At 38.9% G+C, this 25,349-nt stretch overlaps 1 protein-coding gene across 4 annotated transcripts in view; it reads right to left on the reverse strand.

Annotated features, from left to right (window-relative positions):
• The window catches only part of MAN1A2 (mannosidase alpha class 1A member 2), a 217,410-nt gene that overhangs the window by 166,183 nt on the left and 25,878 nt on the right, over positions 1-25,349 (reverse strand). For all 4 annotated transcript variants that reach the window (XM_054512663.2, XM_054512662.2, XM_064588567.1 and 1 more), the window contains exon 2: positions 1,872-2,127. In XM_054512663.2, the coding sequence (XP_054368638.1) occupies positions 1,872-2,127 (256 nt within the window). The remainder of the gene's footprint in view (positions 1-1,871; positions 2,128-25,349) is intronic.

Consider the following 25,349-nt stretch of genomic DNA (forward strand, 5'->3'; position numbering starts at 1 on the left):
AGAAGTAAACAATGTCTCTAATTCTTCAAACTTTCAGGTATCCTTCAGTTCACATCACCTTGCTTCTTGTTAGCTTCTTCCCCTATGAGCTTAAGTTTCAACTTTCTCTGCGTGCTAAGCCAGTGACCATAATGTTTAATAGGAGCCTATACAGGAGACCTTAATATGTTTCGTGTTGACTTGTAGGAACACTGGATATTATGGTGTGCTCTAAAGGGTTAACTCACCAGGTCTGGGTTGTCTAAATCCTATACATCCCAAAAAAAGATTTGGCCTGTGCCAGACTCCTGGAAAATAATCACTAAATCTTCTTATCCTGCCTTTTGGAGTATCTTCGTTTAAGTGTAGCCTTGGGCCACGTCAGACAGTTTACCCATACAGTGTGATTTATGGTGGGGGCCTTGGGCCACATGGTATCAGCCTGACCTTTAGAGGTGTTGGAGAACTAAGGTCAGCCACGCCTACATAATGAACCTCAAATAAAAACCCTGGACACCAGGGCTCAGGTTAACTTCCCTGGTTGGTGATACTTCCTTACCACACATCACTTCTGGGAGAGTTAAGCACTGTCCATACCACTCCACTGGAAGAGGACAGCTAGAAACTTGCATCTGGTGTCTCCTGGACTCCGTCATATGGGTCTTTTCTATTACTAATTTTAATCCGAATGCTACTGCTGTAATAAACCAAAACCATGAATACAACAGCTTTGCCAAGTTCTGAGAATACTTCTAGCAAATCACTGAGGCTGTGGGTGGTCTTGGGAGTCCCCTAAACACACAGTTACTTGAATTATTATGTACATAAGAAGGTATTTCAATAAATTCTAATGACATCTAAAAAAAACTGCAGGTCAGTCATCTCAAAAAAAAAAAATCTATCAATGTTTTCCCAATACGGTCCAAAGAAAGTGCCTTTAGCAGCCAGCACATAAAAGAGACTCCAGAGCTGAGGTAACATCAGAGTACAGCTCTATTTTGATTCCATCAAGGTCAAGGTCTCACAATAATTCATAAGGCCAAGTTTAAAGTACCTGCTAAATCTTTCATATTCATTACTAGAATATATCCAAGTAGATATTTAACTATTTGAACTAAACTTCTGTCTTATTTTATGATAAACAATCCTTTTGAAACATTGCTGATACTGTTACAACCTGACAAAATCTTTTTCTTCACAGGCAGTACAACAGGCAAACTCTACCAAGAATCAGCAGTTCTAATTAACAAAACTTAACTGTAATATTCACTAAATTCCGCCTACCCCCCCACCCCGCCCCGACACACACACACTCTGGCATTCTCTTTATCTCCAAGTAATTCCTAGAATAACAAATTGAAAGACTTCTGAGACTAAACAATTTAAAGAATTCGGAGGTCAATTGTTCCCCATTCTTCAATCCTTTGAGACTCTGGAAGATATCTGCAGTATGGGTCAAAGGTTTCATGACCTATTCCTCAAAAGATGGCAGATATAATGCTAATTCTTCAGAGGCATGTTTATGAGGAGATTTGCATAGTATCTAGCAGAGTCCCTTGTAACTAAACACTTCAGAAATTTCTTATTCAATGATAAATTATTTACAGATCTATTCTACATTATTTATAAAATGTTGAATATCAAAAGTTCTCTCAACAGAGTGGTATAATGATCCAAACAACATTATATCAAAATTTTAAGTGTCCAATGGTACTATAATCCATATTAAGAAAGAAAGTTCGAGCCCTTATTGCCAACTTGGAATCTGAACTATGACCATGACCCCAAAACAAACAAGAACAAAGTGTGACACCATAGATGATACAAATGCATATATACTTAAATCCAGTCAAATACCATAGCCACTCCACATCATAAATCTGTTTTATTACCTCTTTAATTTTTTCCCTTTTCTTTCTTATGTCATTATCTTCTGGGTCTCCACCATTTATTCCTATTAGATTTGGTATAGGGACTGGCGGCAGTGGCTTCTTCTCTTTTGTCTTCATCTCTTGGACTACCTTATTTTTCTCTGTCTGAATTTCTGCTCGAATTTCCTCCCTTGACTTTTTTAATTTTTCTTTTGCTTCTTCCAGAGCCTTCTCATGATCAGCTCGAATTTTATTTCTCAAACGTTCCTCTTCTTCCCTATAAGAGGAGAATAAAAAAAAGACTGGTAAGAATGATCCTTAAGAACCTCAATCTTTGAACATAAAATTTAAAGTTTCCTCCACCAAACCCTAATAGATGTTTTCTACTCTGGCCATTAAAAGGTAAGGATGATCTGTGAGAGAGACTCAGATCTATCTGCCCAAATAGGATAAATATAACTTGGTATGAGCCCTGGATGCTGAAGACCAAACACTTTACAAGGTGGAAGAAGAGGGAACCGAGAAAGAAAGTTTTAATTGCAGGACCCAGTGAGAACAGATAAAAGAGCAATCAGTAACTTATCATAAGACAAATGAAAAAGAAGAGGGGGAAAGAAAAGGGAGAGGGAAAGAGAAAGCAACCAGAGAGAAAACTTGATGCGGGAAAGAAAATTAAAAATAGAATTAAGTATGGGGGGGCACCTGGGTGGCTCAGTTGGTTAAGCGACTGCCTTCGGCTCAGGTCATGATCCTGGAGTCCCGGGATCGAGCCCCACATCGGGCTCCCTGCTCAGCAGGGAGTCTGCTTCTCCCTCTGACCCTCCTCCCTCTCATGCTCTCTGTCTCTCATTCTCTCTGTCTCAAATAAATAAATAAAATCTTTAAAAAAAAAAAAAAAAAGAATTAAGTATGGGGAGGGTACAAAAATATAAATATAAGGTCAAGGAAAGAGCTAAGTGGAAAAGAGAAGAGCTAGGGAAATTTTTCATTTATTTTATAGTACATGATATGCTTCTAAAACTTCTACATTTTGAAAATACTATAGATCTCAAAACACAACAATTCCCAACTGCTGTGGGAATTGTTTAAGAGAGCTCTCTTGAGCCCTTGTTAAAAATACAGATTCCAATTCAGTAGGTCTGTATGAAACCCATGACTGTGTATTATGAAGAGTTCCTCTGATGAATTCTGGTATGCACACAGGTTTGGACACCACTACCACAGTGGACACCTACTGGATTTTCTACCCCGGCCTACTTTTGTGAGAGCTCAATCTTCTCTCCACTTCTACCCCAATCCACGTGAATGAGTACAGGAGTGGTAGTTACTATTTTCCACATCAGCCAATGATGACTGCTCTAAGGGTAAATATCTAACTCAGTAGTCACCAGAGTCACCTTTTCAGAAATTTAATTCAAACTCTGCAGACAGCTGGACCTATAACATTGCTGGTGGGAAAAGAAAATGGTACAGCCACTCTGGAAAAGGTCAGCAGTTTAAGAAATTCAACATGCGGGGCGCCCGGGTGGCTCAGTTGGTTAAGCGACTGCCTTCGGCTCAGGTCATGATCCTGGAGTCCCGGGATCGAGTCCCGCATCGGGCTCCCTGCTCGGCAGGGAGTCTGCTTCTCCCTCTGACCCTTCCCCCTCTCATGTGCTTGCTCTCGCTCATTCTCTCTCTCTCAAATAAATAAATAAAATCTTTAAAAAAAAAAAAAAGAAATTCAACATGCAACTATCACAAAATTCAGCAACTGCACTGGACATTTATCCTGGAGGAGTGAAGACTTACATTCACACAAAAACCTATACATAAGCCCATCACAAAAGGACAAGTACTGTATGATTCCACTTCAATGAGATACTTAGGATAACCAAAATCCATAGAAAGTAGAATGGTGGTTGCCAGATGATGGGGGAAGAAAGGGAAATGGGAAGTTATTGTTTAATGGGTAGAGTTTCAGTTTTGCAAGAAGAAGAGTTCTGGAGATGGTTACACAAACAATATGAGTGCATTTAATACCAATGCACTGTACACTTAAAAATAGTTAAAGTGATAAATGTTATATGTATTTTACCACAATTTCTAAAAACTGGAGGAAAAATCCCATACAAAAATGTTTATAACAACTTTACCCATAATAGGCAAAAACTGGGAACAACCCAGGGGTCCTTCAACAAGTAAATAAACAAACCACTGTTTATACTGTGGTCTAGCCACACTATGGAATACTACTAGCAATAAAAAGAAACTATTCATACACACTTGAATGAATTTCAAAGGTACTGCTATGTGAGTGAAAGAAGCCAATCTCAAAAGGTTACATTCCACATTATTCCTTTTACGTGACATTCTCAAAAAGACAAAAATATAAGGATGGTGAGTAGATCAGTGGTTGCCAGGAGTTATGGATGGGGGGTGGTTAACCATAAAGGAATAACACACAAGAATTTGGGGGGATGAAAGCATTGCTATGTAACCTAATTACAGTGATTATGGGAATATGTAAATGTGTTTAAAAATCACAGAACATCAAGAGAAAAATATCAATTTACAGTCTAATATTAAAAATAAAATTTTTTTTAAAGATTTTATTTATTTATTTGACAGAGGCACAGCGAGAGGCACCCCTAAAAATAAAATGTTAAATGTTTAGAAAAAAATACTGGAGGGCGCCTGGGTGGCTCAGTCATTAAGCGTCTGCCTTCGGCTCAGGTCATGATCCCAGGGTCCTGGGATCGAGCCCCGCATCGGGCTCCCTGCTCAGCAGAAAGCCTGCTTCTCCCTCTCCCACTCCCCCTGCTTGTGTTCCTGCTCTTGCTATCTCTGTCTCTGTCAAATAAATAAATAAAATCTTAAAAAAAAAAAAAAAATACTGGATTGCTAGCAGTAAGAAGGGGCTGATGAGGGAAACAGGAGAGAACGCAACAAACACAGTCAGGGAAAACACAGGGGCACTTGAGGGTAGGGAGAAAGAATCCGTGGGGCCTCCAGACAGACTGGAGGTGGGAAGAATGCAGCAAGGAGAAACCAAGGTTGTCCCCTGAGTGAATTCATGAGCGATTCTGAGCTGATCTGTTCAGAAGACTCAGGCAAAAGGGCATCATCAGCCTTCCAGCCCCCTTCCCTCTCCTTCCCAACAGAGAAACACTGTGCCTAGGCCAGGAATAATAAATGTGTCTATGTCAACCAAGTCTTTCTCAAATGCCCCTGCAGCTAGGGGTGATCACATAACCCTATTCCAACCAAAGAGACAAAGGAGAGCTACTGGGAAATATTTTCCTTTTGGGATTAAAAAATGGACAGAGCCATTTGAGAAAAGGGCCTGTTAGCTACTAAGACCAAACCTACCCAAATACCTACTCCTGTCTTCAGCTGTGGTTGTGATGCCTAAAGCTGTGACAGCCATTTTGCAGACAAAGGCCTGGGGATAAATGGCCAACATGGCTCAGGAAAGAAAAGAAAGCCGTAAAGTGCTACTGATATCATTAGGCTGCTACCAGGGCCTTCAACTGCCAGTCCCCAGATTTCAGATTCTGTGGGGCTGAACCAGTTAGGTGTTCCGTCACTTCCACCTAAGAATGTTCCCAACTCGCTCACTCAGCGAGCAAACAATGCACACAAAGTGAGGAAAGCAGAAGGCCTGGGGCTAGGTCCCAAAGAAGAGTAACATCAAACAGGAACCACTGGTTCTTTCAAGGGCAGTTTCTGTCCTGATGATGACTGGGAGAGTCTCTACTGGGAACCATGCTTTCCCTTTCTAGCTCCAAGCATCATGTTACCACTGAAGGGCACATGGAAGCCCCTACCATGTTTGCAACGGCTCATCTGTGCCATCACCGTGGAAGCATCCTCACCCACCAGTGAACCTCCACAAACAGTGGATATTACATGCCACTTTCTAGAGCCCACCCTAATGGTGGGGAAGAAATACAGGCCACAACACATTCTATGTCCCTCTCGAAAGCTTCACAATGCACATGGGTATTTTAAAGGCTCTGAGAAGTTCTGCAGTAAAGGTGCCTAGCATAACATTGCCCAACCTTTTTTAGTCACATTCCCCTTTTCTGCACACACCCCTTTTAGCATGCCATGAAACACAATGTCATAGATGAATGTCCTCAAACTATGCCATCAACCAACTAAGCCTTTGGTAGAACCCGCTATTTTTTTGCTGTGTGACATTAGATGTATGTCACCTCTCTGAGCCTCCTTTTCCCATCTGTGAAGAGTATCCCCACCAACCTTGCAAGACTGTTGTGAGGAGTGGATGACACATGAGTCTAAGAGTACAGAAAAGTCCTTATCAACTTAAGGTTCCTTCCTTCCCTTACCACCTATCCTCTTCCTCACCACACACACACACACACACACACACACACACACACACAGTGTCATTTAATGATCTAGGATAACATCAGTGTCCTCAGGAACCAGGGACCAATACCCAGGGACATCTTGCAACTTCTCAGCATCCCTGCAACGAATGACATAACAGCTTCTGGGCAAACCTACAAGGATTGAGAGGGCACCAAATGCTCTTAAAATGTGGCCAGCCTCCCACAGAACTAGCAGAGAGCTGTGCCCTCCCTTTTCCATCCAGGCTTCCAGCAGGGAAGCCTATTTTCATTTACTGTTTTACTAATTAAATGCTAATATCAATTATTTCTCTAAAAGTGAAGTATACTTGAGAGCAACCTATATATGTAAACTATTTTCAAATTACACAATTTTTAATAATTATTTTTAAAAATAGAAAATTAAACCCTCTAAATTTTAGTACTCTATAGGAAAGCCCCCAGTCACTTTATCCCACTTGAGTTACTGTTATGGCATCCAAACATTGTTCAGCAGAACTATACTGTTCCAGTATTGTGCAGTCTTATTCAAAAATATTTTGAAAATCAAAAGATCTATAAATTTGCATTTGTCCCTCAAAAATAATTATTTGTTTAGCAATTTAGTGAGTACATTCACCACAGAATAACCACCATGAACTGGAGTTCAAAGAAAGACCAATCTAGTCCTCAAGAGGAACTCCAGAGTTCAAGGAAGTGAGTTGGACCTCCCGTTAACTGGGTGCCAAGAGTCATTTTATAGTTGAGGAGAAAAAGTACTTAAGGTAAAAGTACTTAATCCAAAAGCCAGGAGACAATTCTCTTTCCAGCTCTGCCCCGACTTACTTTGCAATCTGACACAAATCATTACAAACCACAAGATCGGTACATTCTGGGTACTACCCCAACTACACCACTTGGCTAGTGGTATCCAAGGTAAATAAAAGTACTTAGTATATTGTAATCCATTAATTATCTCAAACATCCTAACCTCTCTCATAGTTTTCTTCTCTCTATATATATCAAAGTTTTATTTTTGAGCCCCTCCTTTCAAGGGGCTCCTCAAATTTTTAGTGGCCAAATTTCTAGATTTGCAAGTACACCAGCTGAATCAACTCTTTTGGATGTTTATTTTCCCCTAGTTGATCTTTTACTTATGTATTTTTAAGATTTTTTTTTTAACTTTGATATCTCCAACAGAGAATCATGTTGAACTTGCACATGTGTATGATTCCATCAGTGCCTTGTATCTTTCTGTGTAGTAAAGAATCTGGCCACGTCCAAAGAGAAGTCTGGCCTTTGTCCTCAACTTCTAGGAGGTAATCTTTCATATCTGACGAAAGTGTCCTTGTTTACGGTGAGTGCTGGCCGCACCCAATCTTAGGGTGGGGTTGGCCACATCTGATAGTCCTAGAGTCAAGGCCGGCCACCCTAGAAACATCAACCATATGACTTAGGGTGAGGGTTCTGGGTCAGTTTTACTGAGACTGAGTTCAATCATGTGGGCAATCAATTAATCATGCCTACACAACAAAGCTTCAATAAAAACTCTGGACACCAAAGCTTAAGCAAGCTTACTTGGTTAGCAATATGTACTGGCACACTTTGAGGGGAGGAGAGTAATGTCCTGAGTTCACAAGGACAGGACACTAGAAGCTCCACATCTGGAACCTTCCTGGACTTTATCCAATGTGCTTCCTCCTTTGGCTGACTGTAACCTCTATCCTTTCCCTATAATCTACAATCCTTTCATGAGTGTAACTCCTTTCAGTAAGTTCTATGAGTGCTAGCAAATTATCAAACCTGGTGGTGGTTGTGGGAGACCCCTAAAATTGCAGGTGGTGTCAGAAGTGAGGTGGTCTTGTGTAGAACTGGGACCTAAACTTTGAAGTTGGGCTAACTCTGGGCACCTTCCAAGGCTTCCAATAAAATCCAGTCTTACATATACACGTTCTCATGAGATCTGAAATTACTTTTTTCAATTACATGTTAATAATGTGTAATATTTAACTCACTTTTGTTACACTATACATAATATAAGGTTTTGTTTTGTTTTGTCTTGTTTTGTTCTGTCCCTCCATGCACCCTTGGTCCTTGAAAAGCAAAGGCAAATGACAACAATTGTTGTGGCTTAAATCATATAAGACACTGGTTTAGTCAATGACTTAGATTATCTTATTTAATTCTCACACCAATTTATGAGGTACCCTCTATTAAGCACTGTTCTCCATCTTATTAGAAAAATACTAAGGCACAAAGAGAAAAATTAAGTAATTTGTTCAGGGTCACAGAGCTAGTAAGTAGAGAGCCTAGACATAAGCATACGCATCTGGACTTCTTAACCATTTATGCAAATAGCGCCTTTCATATAAAAGATGAATTGTATTTAAGAGTTTGTCTCTTACTGTGTAGATACAAACACTATTTCTCAACCTCTTCTCCCCTCTTCTTTCATCCTACAGCCTTCACTTTTTAGCTAAACACATGCTCCTGCTAAAAATAAAACTATTTCTCAGCCTCCCTTACTGAAACCGCCCTATAGAATTTGTGTGATCACAAATAAGCTTTTATCTTGCTTATTAAGCCACTGTTGTTTTGTGACTTTTATGTTTGGTAAAATGACCTAATATTAACTGAACCACACACTCTCCAACCTAAATGATCTCTTTCCCTGAGGCTTTCACTAGTATCTGAGAGCTGATTTGCCAGAAAGAAACTAACCAGGTAACAAATTTCCCTCTCCAATTAGAGTATTAAAATAAGTCATGTTTGGAAACATTCTGAAGGGCAAATACAATCCTCAATTACATAAGAATACAAAAAATTACATTGGGGCGCCTGGGTGGCTCAGTTGGTTGGGCGACTGCCTTCGGCTCAAGTCATGATCCTGGAGTCCCGGGATCGAGTCCCACATCGGGCTCCCTGCTCAGCGGGGAGTCTGCTTCTCCCTCTGACCCTCCCCCCTCTCATGTGCTCTCTCTCTCATTCTCTCTGTCAAATAAATAAATAAATAAATAAAATCTTTAAAAAAAAATTACATTGAAATCTTGTTTGGCAAAGATTTAGGCAGATAGACAAATACTCTCTCCCTCTCTACTCTTCACCTAAGAAACATAAAGTCTCATCCGTCCTTAAAAATAAATCAATAAAAACTTCCCTCAAAACTGCCTGTCTCCACCATCACTAGTGTCCCCCTTCCTTCAATCACTATACTTTTTCAAAAGCACTACACTTGCTATTTCTACTTACCTTAACCTCACATCACTCTTTTATCCATCACAGTTAAAAACTGATAACAAAGTTTATCCATCCTTTGAAACCACCTCTTCCTCACACTTGCCTTTCCAACAAACTGCTGATCACTGGCTTTACCATGATCAATTGGCCCCCAAAATGTCGTATTCCATCCCCACTTCTGTTCTCACTCTATGTACTCTTCCAATTCAACACCAACCAACTGTATTTTTTCAACTATTATAACACACAAAAAAAAATACATACACATATGTATATATGGTCAGCCTTTACCAGGTTACTAAGTACTCCAAATCCAAATTTCTAACAATATGTAAGACACTGCCATCGACTATTTGCCAAACGCCTCCAATTCAACATGTCTAAAACAGAACTGAATGATTACTATGAAAAAGGGACAATCACAGACTAAGTTCATTCACAACAGTTTTTTTTTTAATTAAAATACCAGCAAAGTTAATCAGCAACAATAAAACATAGAAAAAAATAATTCATCATAAGTAATTGAACTTATCCCAGAAACAAGAATAGCTTAACATCAGAAAATTCTATCCATGTAATTTACGTATTATTAAAGAATAAAAATTATATAAATCACTCAGTAGAAACAGAAGAGTAAAATGATAAAATCCAACATCCATTCCTGATTTTAAAACCTTATAGCAAGGGGCGCCTGGCTGGTTCAGTCGGAAAGCCTGTAACTCTTGCTCTTAGGGTTGTGAGTTCAAGTCCCAACGTGGGTGGAGGAGATTACTTAAAAAATAAAATCGTTAAAAAAAATAAAACCTTATAGCAAAGGAGAAAAAGAGAACTTTATCAACCTAATAAAAAATACCTTCCAAAACCTATAGCAAATAGCAATCTTAATAGTGAAACTATAGAAGCATTCCCTTCAAAATGAGGAAACAAATAAGAAAGCTCACCAACAAAACGTTGAGGGAGGAGGAGCAAGATGGCGGAGGAGTAGGAGAACTAAATTTCGTCTGGTCCCAGGAATTCAGCTAGATAGGGATCAAACCATTCTGAACACCTACAAACTCAACAGAAGATGGAAGAAAAGAATAGCAGCAACTCTCTGAACAGAAAAGCAACCACTTTCTGGAAGGTAGGACGTGCGGAGAAGTGAATCTGAGGCAATATTCGGGAGGACAGACGATGGGGAAGGGGGCCTCCCTTGGCCACTTCTGGCAAGTGATAGAGCAGCCGAGCACAAAATCGGACTTTTAGAAATCTACTCCGCTGAGGGACGTCGCTCGGGTGGCTAAGCTGGGGGTGGAACCCTCACAAGACAATGTGGTCTCAGGACCCTCGGGGTCACAGGAAGAAGGGGGTGCCTGAGTGCGGCAGAGCTCCCAGGTATGGCAGCGGGGAAGCCGGCTGCACAGACGGAGCCGAGCAGCGGACTTTCAGCTCGGGGTTGCCATAAACCGTGATCCGCGGCACAGTCGGGCCACTGCTCCTCCAGCAGGGACCCAACAAGCGGCAGATCCGGGGAGACTCCCCTTCCTCCCCCAGGACGAGCAGCGCAGGAGCGCACCACAGGGATCTGCTGGGTTTGGAGACTCCACACAGGGTCGTGTGCCAGAGACAGAAACACTCGGTCACAGGCCGGGTGAGCACGGAGTGTGGCCGGAGACCAGGGAGACGGGAGTGATTGACTGCTTTTCTCTGGGGGCTAACTGATGAGCGGGGCCCCCGAGTTCTCCGCTCCTCCGGGGTGGAGACTGGGAAGCTGCCATTTTCACTCTCCGCCTCCAAAGCTGTACGGAAAGCTCGCAGGGAACAAAAGCTCTGGAGAGCAAACCCGAGCAGATTACTTAGCCCGGACTGGCAAGGACGGGGCAATACCACCTCCAGCAAAGACATTTGGAAACCACAGCAACAGGACCCTCCCCCAGAAGATCAGCAAGAACCGCCAGACAAGAACAAATTTACCCATCAATGAAAAGAACAGAATGCCGGCGCTAGGAGAATACTGCACATAGAATTCACGGCTTTTTTACCATCATTCTTTAGTCTTTCAAAGTTAATTTTTTTAATTTTTTTTTTTTTGAATTTTTCTTTTTCCGTTTTTCAGCCATCTTATCAATCCCTTTTTTAAAAATCTTTTTTATTTTTCATTTTTAGAGTCACATTCTATCCCTTCATAGTAGTTAACCTTATTTTTGGTATATATATATATAAGTTGTTCTCTCTTTAAAATTTTGGGATACAGGTTCTTCTAACAGACTAAAATATACCCGAAATCTCTAGTGTATGGCTTTTGTTCTAGTCTCCTGCCTGATTACATTCTTTTTTTTTTATTTCTCTTCTTTCTTTTTTCAACCAACTTATCAACTCCTTCTATAAAATCTATTTTAATTTTCATCTTTACAGTCATATTCCATCCCTTCATCGTATTTACCCTTATTTTTGTACATATATAAGCTTTTCATTCTTTAAAATTTGGGGAGGCAGTTTCTTCTAACAGACCAAAATATACCAAAAATGTAGCGTGTGGCACTGATCTATTCACCAGCCTGATCATATTTGATCATATTCTTTTTTTTTTAATCTTTCTCTTTTTCTTTCCTTTTTCTTTCTTTCCCTTTCTTTTCCCCCAGTTTCAGGTCTCTTCTGATTTGTTTAGTGTATATTTTTCTCAAGTCGTTGTTACCCTGTTAGCATTTTGTTCTCTCATTCATCGATTCTCCTATGGACAAAATGACAAGATGGAAAAAATCACCTCAAAAAAAAGAACAAGAGGCAGTACCAACTGCTAGGGACCTAATCAATACGGACATTAGTAAGATGTCAGAACTAGAGTTCAGAAAGACGATAATAAAGATACTACCTGGGTTTGAAAAAAGCAGGGAAGATATTAGAGAAACCCTTTCTGGAGAAATAAAAGAACTAAAATCTAAATAAGTCGAAATCGAAAGGCTATTAATGAGATGCAATCAAAAATGGAGGCTCTAACTGCTAGGATAAATGAGACAGAAGAGAGAATTAGTGATATAGAAGACCAAATGATAGAAAATAAAGAAGCTGAGAAAAAGAGAGATAAACAACTACTGGATCACGAGGGCAGAATTCGAGAGATAAGTGATACCATAAGACAAAACAACATTAGAATAATTGAGAGCCCAGAAGAAGAAAGAGAGAGGGGGCAGAAGGTATACTGGAGCAAATTAGAGCAGAGAACTTCCCTAATTTGGGGAAGGAAACAAGCATCAAAATCCAGGAGGCACAGAGAACCCCCCCTCAAAATCAATGAAAATTGGTAAACACCCCAACATCTAATAATAAAACATGAGTCTCAGAGACAAAGAGAAAATCCTGAAAGCAGCTCGGGACAAGAGATCTGTAAATTACAATGGTAGAAACATTAGATTGGCAACAGACCTATCCACAGAGACCTGGCAGGCCAGAAAGGACTGGCATGATATATTCAGAGCACTAAATGAGAAAAATAGGCAGCCAAGAATACTATATCCAGCTAGGCTGTCATTGAAAATAGAAGGAGAGATAAAAAGCTGCCAGGACAAACAAAAACTAAAGGAATTTGCAAACACGAAACCAGCCCTACAAGAAATATTGAAACAGGTCCTCTAAGCAACGAGAGAGCCTAAAAGTAACATAGACCAGAAAGGAACACAGACAATATACAGTAAGTCATCTTACAGGCAATACAATGGCACTAAATTCATTTTTTTCAATAGTTACCCTGAATGTAAATGGGCTGAATGCCCCAATCAAAAGACACAGGCTATCAGACTGGATAAAAAAACAAGACCCATCAATATGTTGTCTGCAAGAGGCTCATTTTAGACCCAAAGACACCCCCAGATTGAAAGTGAGGGGGTGGAAAACCATTTACCATGCTAATGGACACCAAAAGAAAGCTGGGGTGGCAATCCTTCTATCAGACAAATTAGACTTTAAACCAAAGACTATAATAGATGAGGAAGGACACTATATCCTACTTAAAGGGTCTATCCAACAAGAAGATCTAACAATTGTAAATATCTATACCCTTAACATGGGAGCAGCCAATTACATAAGCCAATTAATAACAAAAGCAAAGAAACACATTGACAACAATACAATAATAGTGGGGAACTTTAACACCCCCCTCACTGAAATGGACAGATCACCTAAGCAAAAGATTAACAAGGAAATAAGACTTTAAATGACACACTGGACCAGAGGGACTTCACAGATATATTCAGAACATTCCATCCCAAAGCAACACAATACACATTCTTCTGTAGTGCCCATGGAACATTCTCCAGAATCAATCATATCCTAGGTCACAAATCAGGTCTCAACCGGTACCAAAAAATTGGGATCATTCCCTGTATATTTTCGGACCACAATGCTTTGAAACTAGAACTCAATCACAAGAGGAAAGTCGGAAAGAACTCAAATATACGGAGGCTAAAGAGCATCCTACTAAAGAATGAATGGGTCAACCAGGAAATTAAAGAATTTAAAAAATTCATGGAAACAAATGAAAATGAAAACAAAACTGTTCAAAATCGTTGGGATGCAGCAAAGGAAGTCCTAAGAGGAAAGTATATAGCAATACAAGCCTTTCTCAAGAAACAAGGAAGTTCTCAAATACACAACCTAACCCTACACCTAAAGGAGCTGGAGAGAGAACAGCAAATAAAGCCTACACCCAGCAGGAGAAGAGGAAATAATAAAGATCAGAGCAGAAATCAATGAAATAGAAACCAAAAGAACAGTAGAACAGATCAATGAAACTAGGAGCTGGTTCTTTGAAAGAATTAATAAGATTAATAAACCCCTGCCCAGACTTATCAAAAAGAAAACAGAAATGACCCAAATAAATAAAATCATGAATGAAAGAGGAGATCATAACCAACACCAAAGAAATACAAACAATTATAAGAACACATGAGCAACTACATGCCAGCAAATTAGATAATCTGGAAGAAATGAATGCATTCCTAGACATATATAAACTACCAAAAATGAACCAGGAAGAAACAGAAAAGCTGAACAGACCTATAACCACTAAGGAAACTGAAGCAGTAATCAAAAATCTCCCAACAAACAAGAGCCCAGGGCCAGATGGCTTCCCAGGGGAAATCTAAGAAACTTTGTTTTGTTTTTTTTTTGACAGAGAGAGACACAGCGAGAGAAGAACACAAGCAGCAGGGGTGGGAGAGGGAGAAGCAGGCTTCCTGCTGAGCAGGGAGCCCGATGTGGGGCTCAATCCCAGGACCCTGGGATCATGACCTGAGCCAAAGGCAGACGCTTAACAACTGAGCCACCCAGGTGCCCCTCTACCAAACATTTAAGAAGAATTAATACCGGGCTCAGTCGGTTAAGCGGCTGTCTTCGGCTCCGGTCATGATCCTGGGGTCCTGGGATCGAGCCCCACGTCTGACTCCCTGCTCAGTGGGGAGCCTGCTTCTCACTCTCCCTGCCGCTCTGCCTACTTGTGCTCTCTATCTCTCTGTCAAATAAATAAATAAAAATCTTAAAAAAAAAAAAAGAATTAATACCTATTCTTCTTAAACTGTTCCAAAAAATAGAAATGGAAGGAAAACCTCCAAACTCATTTTATGAGGCCACCATTACCTTGATCCCCAAACATAGGACCCCATCAAAAGGAGAATTACAGACCAATATCCCTGATGAACATGGAGGCAAAAATTCTCACCAAAATACTAGCCAATAGGATCCAACAGTACATTAAAAGGATTATTCACCATGACCAAGTGGGATTTATCCCTGGGCTGCAAGGTTGGTTCAACAACCACAAATCAATGTGATACAATACATTAATAAAAGAGAACAAGAACCGTATGATCCTCTCAATAGATGCAGAAAAGGCATTTGACAAAGTACAGCATCCTTTCTTGATCAAACCTCTTCAGAGTATAGGGATAGAGGATATATACCTCAATATCATAAAAGCCATCTATGAAAAACCCACAGTGAATATCATTCTCAATGGGGAAAAACTGAGAGCTTTCCCCCAAAGGTCAGGAATACGTCAGGGATGTCCACTGTCACCAATGCTATTCAACATCGTACTAGAAGTCCTAGCCACAGCAATCAGACAACAAAAAGAAATAAAAGGCATCCAAATCGGCAAAGAAGAAGTCAAACTCTCACTCTTTGCAGATGATATGATACCTTATGTGGAAAACCCAAAAGACTCCACCCCAAAACTGCTAGAACTCATACAGGAATTCAGTAAGGTGGCAGGATATAAAATCAATGCACAGAGGTCAGTGGCATTCCTATACACCAACAACAAGACAGAAGAAAGAGAAATTAAGGAGTCAATCCCGTTTACAATTGCGCCTAAAACCATAAGATACCTAGGAATAAATCTAACCAAAGAGGCAAAGAATCTGTACCCCGAAAACTATAAAATACTCATGAAAGAAATTGAGGAAGACACAAAGAAATGGAAAAACATGCCATGCTCATGGATTGGAAGAACAAATATTGTGAAGATGTCAATGCTACCTAGAGCAATCTACACATTCAATGCAATCCCCATCAAAATACCATCCACTTTTTTCAAAGAAATGGAACAAATAATCCTAGAATTTGTATGGAACCAGAAAAAACCCGGAATAGCCACAGGAATGTTGAAAACGAAAAGCAAAGCTTGTGGCATCACAATTCTGGACTTCAAGCTCTATTACAAAGCTGTAATCATCAAGACAGTATGATACCGGCACAAAAACAGACACATAGATCAATGGAACAGAATAGAGAGCCCAGAAATGGACCCTCAACTCCATGGTCAACTCATCTTTGACAAAGCAGGAAAGAATGTCCAATGGAAAAAAGACAGTCTCTTCAACAAATGGTGTTGGGAAAATTGGACAGCCACATGCAAAAGAATGAAACTGGACCATTTCCTTACACCACACACAAAAATAGACTCCAAATGGTTGAAAGACCTCAATGTGAGACAGGAGTCCATCAAAATCCCCAAAGGAGAACACAGGCAGCAACCTCTTTGACCTCAGCTGCAGCAACTTCTTCCTAGAAACATCGCCAAAGGCAAGGGAAGCACGGGCAAAAAATGAACTATTGGGACTTCATCAAGATAAAAAGCTTCTGCACAGCAAAAGAAACAGTCAACAAAACCAAAAGACAACCAACAGAATGGGAGAAGATATTGGCAAATGACATATCAGATAAAGGGCTAGTATCCAAAATCTATAAAGAACTTATCAAACTCAATACCCAAAGAACAAATAATCCAATCAAGAAATAGGCAGAAGACATGAACAGACATTTTTTCCAAAGAAGACATCCAAATGGCCAACAGACACATGAAAAAGTGCTCAACATCACTTGGCATCAGGGAAATCCAAATCAAAACCTCAATGAGATACCACCTCACACCAGACAGAATGGCTAAAATTAACAAGTCAGGAAACGACAGATGTTGGCGGGGATGCAGAGAAAGGGGAACCCTCCTACACTGTTGGTGGGAATGCAAGCTGTTGCAGCCGCTCTTGAAAACAGTATGGAGGTTCCTCAAAAAGTTGAAAATAGAGCTACCGTATAACCCAGCAATTGCACTACTGGGTATTTACCCCAAAGATACAAATGTAGGGATCCGAAGGGGTACGTGCACCCCGATGTTTATAGCAGCAATGTCCGCAATAGCCAAACTGTGGAAAGAGCCAAGATGTCCATCGACAGATGAATGGATAAAGAAGATGTGGTATATATACACAATGGAATATTATGCAGCCATCAAAAGGAATGAGATCTTGCCATTTGCAATGATGTGGATGGAACTGGAGGGTATTATGCTGAGCGAAATAAGTCAATCAGAGAAAGACATGTATCATATGATCTCACTGATATGAGGAATTCTTAATGTCAGGAAACAAACTGAGGGTTGCTGGAGTGGTGGAGGGTGGGAGGGATGGGGTGGCTGGGTGATAGACCCTGGGGAGGGTATGTGCTATGGTGAGCACTGTGAATTGTGTAAGACTGTTGAATCACAGACCTGTACCTCTGAAACAAATAATATATGTTAAAAAAAAAAAAGAAGACAGTAGGAAGGGAAAAATGAAGGGGGGGAACTGGAGGGGGAGACGAACCATGAGAGGCTATGGACTCTGAGAAACAAACTTCTAGAGGGGAGGGGGTGGGGGGATGGGTTAGCCTGATGATGGGTATTAAGGAGGGCACGTATTAAATGGAACACTGGGTGTTATACGCAAACAATGAATCATGGAACACTACATCAAAAACTAATGATGTAATGTATGGTGATTAACACAATAAAATTTTAAAAATGCAAAAAAAATTAAAAAAAAACTTTATTTGATTGATTGTACTGGATGTCTTAGCCAGCAAAGTAAAGGAGATGAAAATACAAGAAAAATTTCAAAGTCTTCTGTCATTGATAATATGATTTATACACTGGAAACCCAAAGAATCTACAAATTATTAGAAACCAGAGTGCAGCAAGGGAAGGAAACGAACAGAAATGAGGCCCCCAATAAAGGTCACTGCCCTTCCTTCCCACCCTTTGGGTCTCACCTGTCTAGACTCCAAGCACTCAAACTTGCACTGACACATTCTTTTCTCTTAAGGTAAAACCACTGTTTACATCAGCTTTCATTCACATCCATTATTGCATTTCCAGGCCCTGTCTTCTGATTTAGATTTAAGAAACATAAAAGCCCTTAAAGACTTTGTCAGATAACTTTTCTAAAGCATTATAAGTGAGGAATTTTACTAAAGTGACTCTTACTAATCTCCAAATTCTAATCATCCTAGGGGTTGACTAAAAAACATGCTGAATGATTCAAAAATGTAATGCTCTCTTCCAAAAGATAAATGACAATGACCTATATGATGACCTTTTAAAAATTTTTTTTTTTTTAAGATTTTATTTATTTGAGAGAGACAGAGAGAGCACAAGCTAGCTACTTATGCACAATCACAGGCCAAGAATGGTTTTAGGAAACGACCACAAGATAATCAGCAGCAGGTACAGAATATACCAGAATAACAATATTCAGTGGCAAGTGCCTGAAAGAATTTAAGACTTTCCAAAAAGAAATGCCACTGCTTCAAGGTCATAAAGGAAGAATTCCTTAAACTCAAACTAACCAAGAGTTAAAATAGTGCTAATTATTTTCAGAGGGTTTTTCACAAATATGGTCTAAGATGAGTCTTCATAGCAAATGAATGCACTCTACGTGCGCAGAATACACTGTCATACAAACAACAAAGAACTTTCTGAATGTTACTGTTTTAAGCTAAACCGTGTACCTTCTGGTGTACAGATTTGTAGTTAAGAACCAAACAGCACAAACTCTATCACATTTGGGTTCCCTATTCCATAAGAGTGAATCCATTCTTAAGAAAACACATTAAAAGGAAAGCACAACCATTCATCAATACAAGTAACTGGTCCGTCACCTGAAAAAAACTGAAAGAGATTCAAAGTGAAACAAAATTCACTGAGAAATCCAATGACCCTCAAGTTTCCATACCAAATCCACTTACTTTGGACATGTGGGCCCCATATAATACCAAGTTCTTTCATGTTCCCGTTTTAATAACGCAGCTCATGAACCATCAACACAACTCACCATCTCTATCTTAAATTTGGTCAGATATAGGTCATCCATATGGCTATCAAAAAAAATTGTCTACAAGAGAGAACTGTTATAGATCAATCTAACTACATTTTAGGGAATTTTAGTTTGAGTTAATGGTAACTTCCGATTAAATCACTAGTTATCAGTCATTGAATTAATTTCAGCTTAACTCAATGATAATCAATAAATGTCTACCAAATGTGAGGGGCACTGAGCTAGGTGCAGGGAATACAAAGAAAAATAAGGTATTATTTGCCCACAGAGGTTAACAATCCTATGCAAACAAAGCAAATACAAAATGAGTGAATCACAAAAAAGGAAGTAAATAACTACAGTTGGTGTACCAGGGACTGTAGGTTAGACAGAAGTAGTAAGATATCCACAGAAAAAGTATTCTCGAAGCAAACAAGTATGCCTTGAGAAGATTTACATAGGAAAATAGTTTAGAAATGTATAATCTTCAGGGCACCTGGGTGGTGCAGTCAGTTAAGCGTCCTGACTCTTGGTTTTGGTGCATCTCTGGGTCATGGGATTGGGCCTGAGCCCCACATCAAGCTCCGCACTGAGAGAGGAGTCTGCTTGGGATTCTCTCTCCCTTCTCCCTCTGCCCCTCCCCCTCCCTCTCGAAAATAAAAATAAATCTTGGGAAAAAAAAAAGAAATGCATGATCTTCAAATACAAATTAAAAGAAAAAACATGAGTTTGCCAAGCAGATCAAGAAAACGAGGGCATGCTAGGCATAGAAGGGATAGTATATAAAGATATGGAAGAAGTGACACAACACACTAGTTAGCAAGTAAGTTGCTGTGGATGCTAAACGTTAGTGTGTGTGGTGGGAGAGGGTATGGTACAGTAAACAGACTGAATATAACAAGGAAGCTGGAGAGGACAAAATCTTAAGCATGAACAGAGCTTGCATTGCATCCTGATGACAAAAGGAAGCCACTAAAGGGCTTCTACTTGAAAATGGCATGCTTGTACTTAAATCTTAAAAACAAAAAAACACTGAGGACTAATGCGGTGGCAAGGGAGTTAGGAAGGAAAATGATACAGGAAATGGGAGTCAGGAGGTCACCCAAGCAAAAAATGATAAGGACCTAATAAAATCCATCTAAAGTAGATAGGGAGAAGTGGGACCAAATATCAGAGACCTTAGAAAGGCAGGACCAATAAGTTTAAGTAAGTGATTAAACGTGAATGGGAAAAGGAGTAATATGATAGGTTTTTCACTCTACTGACTGGATAGAAAGGGGTAAGCATTAACTAAACAGAAAATAGAGAAAAGGTTGACTTGGAATAAAGGGAAAGAGTGAGAAAGAAATGAGTAAGTATTTTAGACATGCTGTGTTTAAAAAGCCAACAAAGCAAGCAGGTTAAGATCTCCAGGGCTGAAGATGCATTTGGAAATCATCAGCCTACAGGAGGGGCTGAAGCTCCCACCTAACTGTACACTTATATGGGTGAATTTTATGGTATGTAAAGTAAATCTCATAAAGATGTTTATTAAAAAGTAGGAGCAGTTATGTGGATATCAGACAGTAGTTTCCAGAGCAGGGACAAAGCGGGTTTTATAATAACAGGGTTAATACATCAAGAGAATATAGCAAGAGAATATAACAATGTAAACATTACACATCTAATCAGAGGGTTTCAAAATATATGAGGCAAACTGACCGAAATAAAAGGAATAATAGACAAATCCACAGCATATTAGGCAAATCCAACATGCTTCACTCAATAATTCATAAAAGAAGAAGGAAAATCAGTAAGGACATAAAAGATGAGCAACACACTATCAACCAACCTGACCTAAATGACATTTATAAAACACACTACCCAACAACAGCAAAATACACATTCCGTTCAAATGTAAATAGAACATTTACCAATACAGACCATTTTCTGGGCTGTAAAACAAGTCTTAATAAATTTAAAAGGATTCAAACCATACAGAGTATGTTTTTGCTATAGTAGAATTAAAGTGGCAGTCAATAACATGAAGGGATCTAGATAATCTCCAAATATTTGAAAACTGAGTAATATATTTCTCAATAATTAAGGGTCAGAAAAGAAATCAAAAGTGATACTAGATGATTACAGTGGTGGATGCATATAAGTGTGCATATATTAAACACCACTGAGGGTGCCTGGGTGGCTCAGTCATTAAGTGTCTGCCTTCGGCTCAGGTCATGATCCCAGGGTCCTGGGATCGAGTCCCGCGTCAGGCTCCCTGCTCAGCAGGGTGTCTGCTTCTCCCTCTGCCTCTGCCTGCCGCTCTGCCTACTTGTACTCTATCTCTCTGTCAAATGAATAAAATCCTTAGGAAAAAATATAAATAAATAACCACTGAAATGTACACTTTAAGTGGTTGAACTGTATGGTATGTGAATTCGATCTCAATAAAGCTATTTTTAAAAAAATTAAATCAGAAAGTGGCTTGAACTAAAAGAAAATGGAAACATCAAAATTTGTAGGTGAAGCTCAAGGAATCCTTACAGAAAATTCACAGCACTAAATGCCTTCATGAAGAAAAGAAGAAAGGTTATAGGGACAGTTCTAGCGTGACCAATCCAAATTAGAAAGATCTTAGATGAAGGACCTCAGGTTCTAACTTAATAGAAAAAGAGAAAATTAAACCTAAAACTAGCAGAAGAAAGGCAATAATAAAAGTGAAATGAAATAAAAGAGAAAATTAAAGATTGAGTAAAACCAATGAAACAAAAGGCTCACACTGAGATTTAAAAAAAAAAAAGATAAATTTCTGACAACACTAATAAAGAAAACCACAAATTATTAACTAAAATGAAAGCAGCAGCATAACTACAATACTACAAATATTAAAATTATAGTAAGGGACTGTTTTTTACAAGGTTACACCAAAAATTCAACAATTTACATTCCTTGCTTAAAAAAAACTCAAGTGGACTCAAGAGGACCTAGACTACTACCTGAATAGCCAATATCTATTAAAGAAACTGAATGTGTATGTAAAACTTTCCATAGAGAACTCCAGCAGTTCAGATGATTTCACTGGTGAACTCCACCAAGTATTTAGAGAAGAATCAATATCAGTTCCTCAGAAACTCAGGAAACTGAAGACGGAATACTTCTCAACTCCTTTCATGAGGGCATTACTCTGATACCAAAACAGACAAAAATAATAACTACTCCTTGTGAACACAGAAAAGCACTTCTATGATTTAAAAAATATGTAATGACTGAATGAAGTTAAAATTCAAAAATCAAACAACGCAAGTCACCATATTAACAGACTCAGTAGATAAAGAAAATTTGGCAAAATCCAATTCCTATTCCTGATTAAAAAAAAAACTCTCCGCAAACTTAAGAATGTAAGGCAACTTCCTAATCCAATAAAGGGCATCTATGAAAAACCTACAGCTAACATTATCCTTAATGGTAAAAGACAGAATGCTTCCTCCTGAAGATAAGGAACAAGGGAAGGATGCCTACTCTCACTACTTCAATTCAAAAACACATTAGAGATTCTAGCCAGTGCAAAAGGGCAAGAAAAAATAAGCAACCAGTTCAGAAAGAAGGAAGTAAAACTGTATTTATTCACGGACAGGACTGTAGAAAATCTATAACCCTAACTCTAATCATATTTTGCAATTTTGCACCTTTCAGACTATGCACATGGTAACCACCCCTCCTTTGGAGTCTTCTCTGTTCTGCCCTGATGAGTTCATATGCATTTGTAAAAATCCCACTCTCTATATCCAGCATTCTCTATATTCTCCAAAACCTTTTTTCCCCCCAGTTTTGAGATATAACTGACATAGAACATTGTATAAATTCCAGGTGTATTAACATGTTGACTTGATAGATTTATATATGGCAAAATGATAACCACCACAGCATCAGCTAACATCTCCATCATGTTATATAATTATCATTTGTGATAAGAATATTTAAGATCTACCCTCTTAACAACTTTCAAGTATATAATACAGCATTGTTAACTATAATCACCATGCTATATATTAGATCCCCAGAACTTGTCTTATAAGTGGAAGTTTGTACCCTTTGACCAACATCTCCCCATTTCCCCCACTCCCAGCCCCTGACAACCACAATTGTAAGTCTCTGTTCTATGATTTTGGCCTTTTTATATTCTACTTACAAGTGATATAATTGCCTTTCTCTGTCTGACTTACTTCACTAAGCATATGGCAGTATGTTATCACAAATGAAAGTATGTCCTTCTTTCACATGGGATAGTAATATTCCACCATATGTATACATACATCTTCTTTACCCATATATCCAAACTGACAAGCACTTAAGTTGTTACCATATCTTGGTTATCGTAATACTGTAGTGAACATAGGAGTGCCAATATCTTAAGATCCTGTTTCCATTTCCTTTCAATGTATACCCAGAAGTGCAACTGCTGGATCTTATTATGGTAGGTCGTTTTAATTTTTTGAGGAACCTCTGTAACATTTTCCATAGTAGTCCTACCAATTTACATTCCTACCAGTAGTGTACAAGGCTTCCCTTTCCCCCACTGTCCTCACCAACACTTATCTCTTGCCTTTTTGATAATAAACATCTAGCACCTGAAGTGATATTGTGCTTTTGATTTGTGTTTCCCTGAGGATTAGTGATGTTAAGCATCTTTTCATATACCATTTGGCCATCTGTAGGTCTTCTTTGGAAAAAATGTCTATTCTGTTCCCCTGCCCATTTTTTAGTTGCATTGTTTGCTTTTTTGCTACTGAGCTGTAGGAGTTCTTTATATAGTTTGGATATTCCCTTATCAGCAATATGATTTCCAAATATTTTTGCCCATTCCTTAGGTCACCTTTTCATTTTGGATTAATGTTTCTTTTTTTTTCTTTTTTTTTAAAGATTTTATTTATTTATTTGAGAGAGAGAGAATGAGAGAAAGCACATGAGAGGGGGGAGGGTCAGAGGGAGAAGCAGACTCCCTGCCGAGCAGGGAGCCCGATGCGGGACTCGATCCAGGAACTCCAGGATCATGACCTGAGCCGAAGGCAGTCGCTTAACCAACTGAGCCACCCAGGCGCCCTGGATTAATGTTTCTTGTGCTGTAGAGCTTTTTAGTTTGATGTAATCCAAGTATTAATGTTTGCTTTTGTTGCTTGTGTTTTTAGAGTCATTTCCAAAAAATCAATGACAATGACAAAAGTATCAAGGTTCTTTTCCTGTTCTCTTCTACAAGTTTGATTGTTTCAGGTCTTATGTTAATGTCTACAGTCCACTTTGAGTTAATTTTTATGAGTGGTGTAAGTCCATTTTATAAGTGGTATATGTGGTTATGAAGTTTTCCCAACACCATTTACTGAAGAGACTATCCTTTCCCATTGAATATTCTTGACTCCCTTGTCAAATATTGTGAGGGTTTATTTCTCTTGATTCTGTTCCATTTGTCTATGTGTCTATTTTTATGTGAGGACTATACTGTTTTGATTACTATAGCTCTATAGTATAGTTTGAAGTCAGTAAGTGTGATGTCTCCAGCTTTGTTCTTCTTTCTCAGGATTGCTTTGGCTATGCAGGGTCTTTTGTGATTCCATATGAATTTTAGGATTGTTTTCTCTAATTCTGTGAAAAATACCAGTGGAATTTTGACAGGAATTGCACTGACCCTATAGATAGCTTGAGGTAGTATGAACATTTTATCAATATTAATTCTTTCAATCCATGAGCAGGGATATCTCTCTCCAATCTTTTTTATCAAAATCCTGTAGTTTTCATTGACAGATCTTTCACCTCCTTGGTTAAATTTATTCCTCAGTATTTTATTCTTTTTGATGCTATTGTGAATGGGATTGCTTTACTTCTTTTTCAGATAGTTTGTTAGCGTACAGAAACACAACTGATTTCTACATTTTTATATCCTTCAACTTTACTGAACTCGCTGAATATTTCCATCTTTTTTATGGTGGAGTCTTTACGGGTTTTCTATACATGAGATCATATCATCTGCAAAGACGATTATATTTCTTCCTTTCCAATTTGGATGCCTTTTATTTAGCTTGCCTGCTTGCCCTGGCTTCGATTTCCAGTACTATGTTGAATAGGAGTGATAAGAGTGAGCACTCTTTGTCTTATCTTAGATCTTAGAGAAAAAGCTTTCAATCTTTCACTGTTGAGTATGAAGACAGCTGTGGGCTTATCATATATGGCTTTTATTATGCTGAGGTATGTTCCTTCTGTACCCAATTTACTGTGAGTTTTTATCATGAAAGGATGTTGTATTTTGTCAAATGCTTTTTCTACATCTACTGAGATGATCATATGACTTTTAT

The sequence above is a fragment of the Mirounga angustirostris genome, unplaced genomic scaffold, assembly GCF_029215605.1.
Source record: "Mirounga angustirostris isolate CCGP_5_RB_7025 unplaced genomic scaffold, mMirAng1.0.hap1 SCAF_4, whole genome shotgun sequence".
Lineage (NCBI taxonomy): Eukaryota > Metazoa > Chordata > Mammalia > Carnivora > Phocidae > Mirounga > Mirounga angustirostris.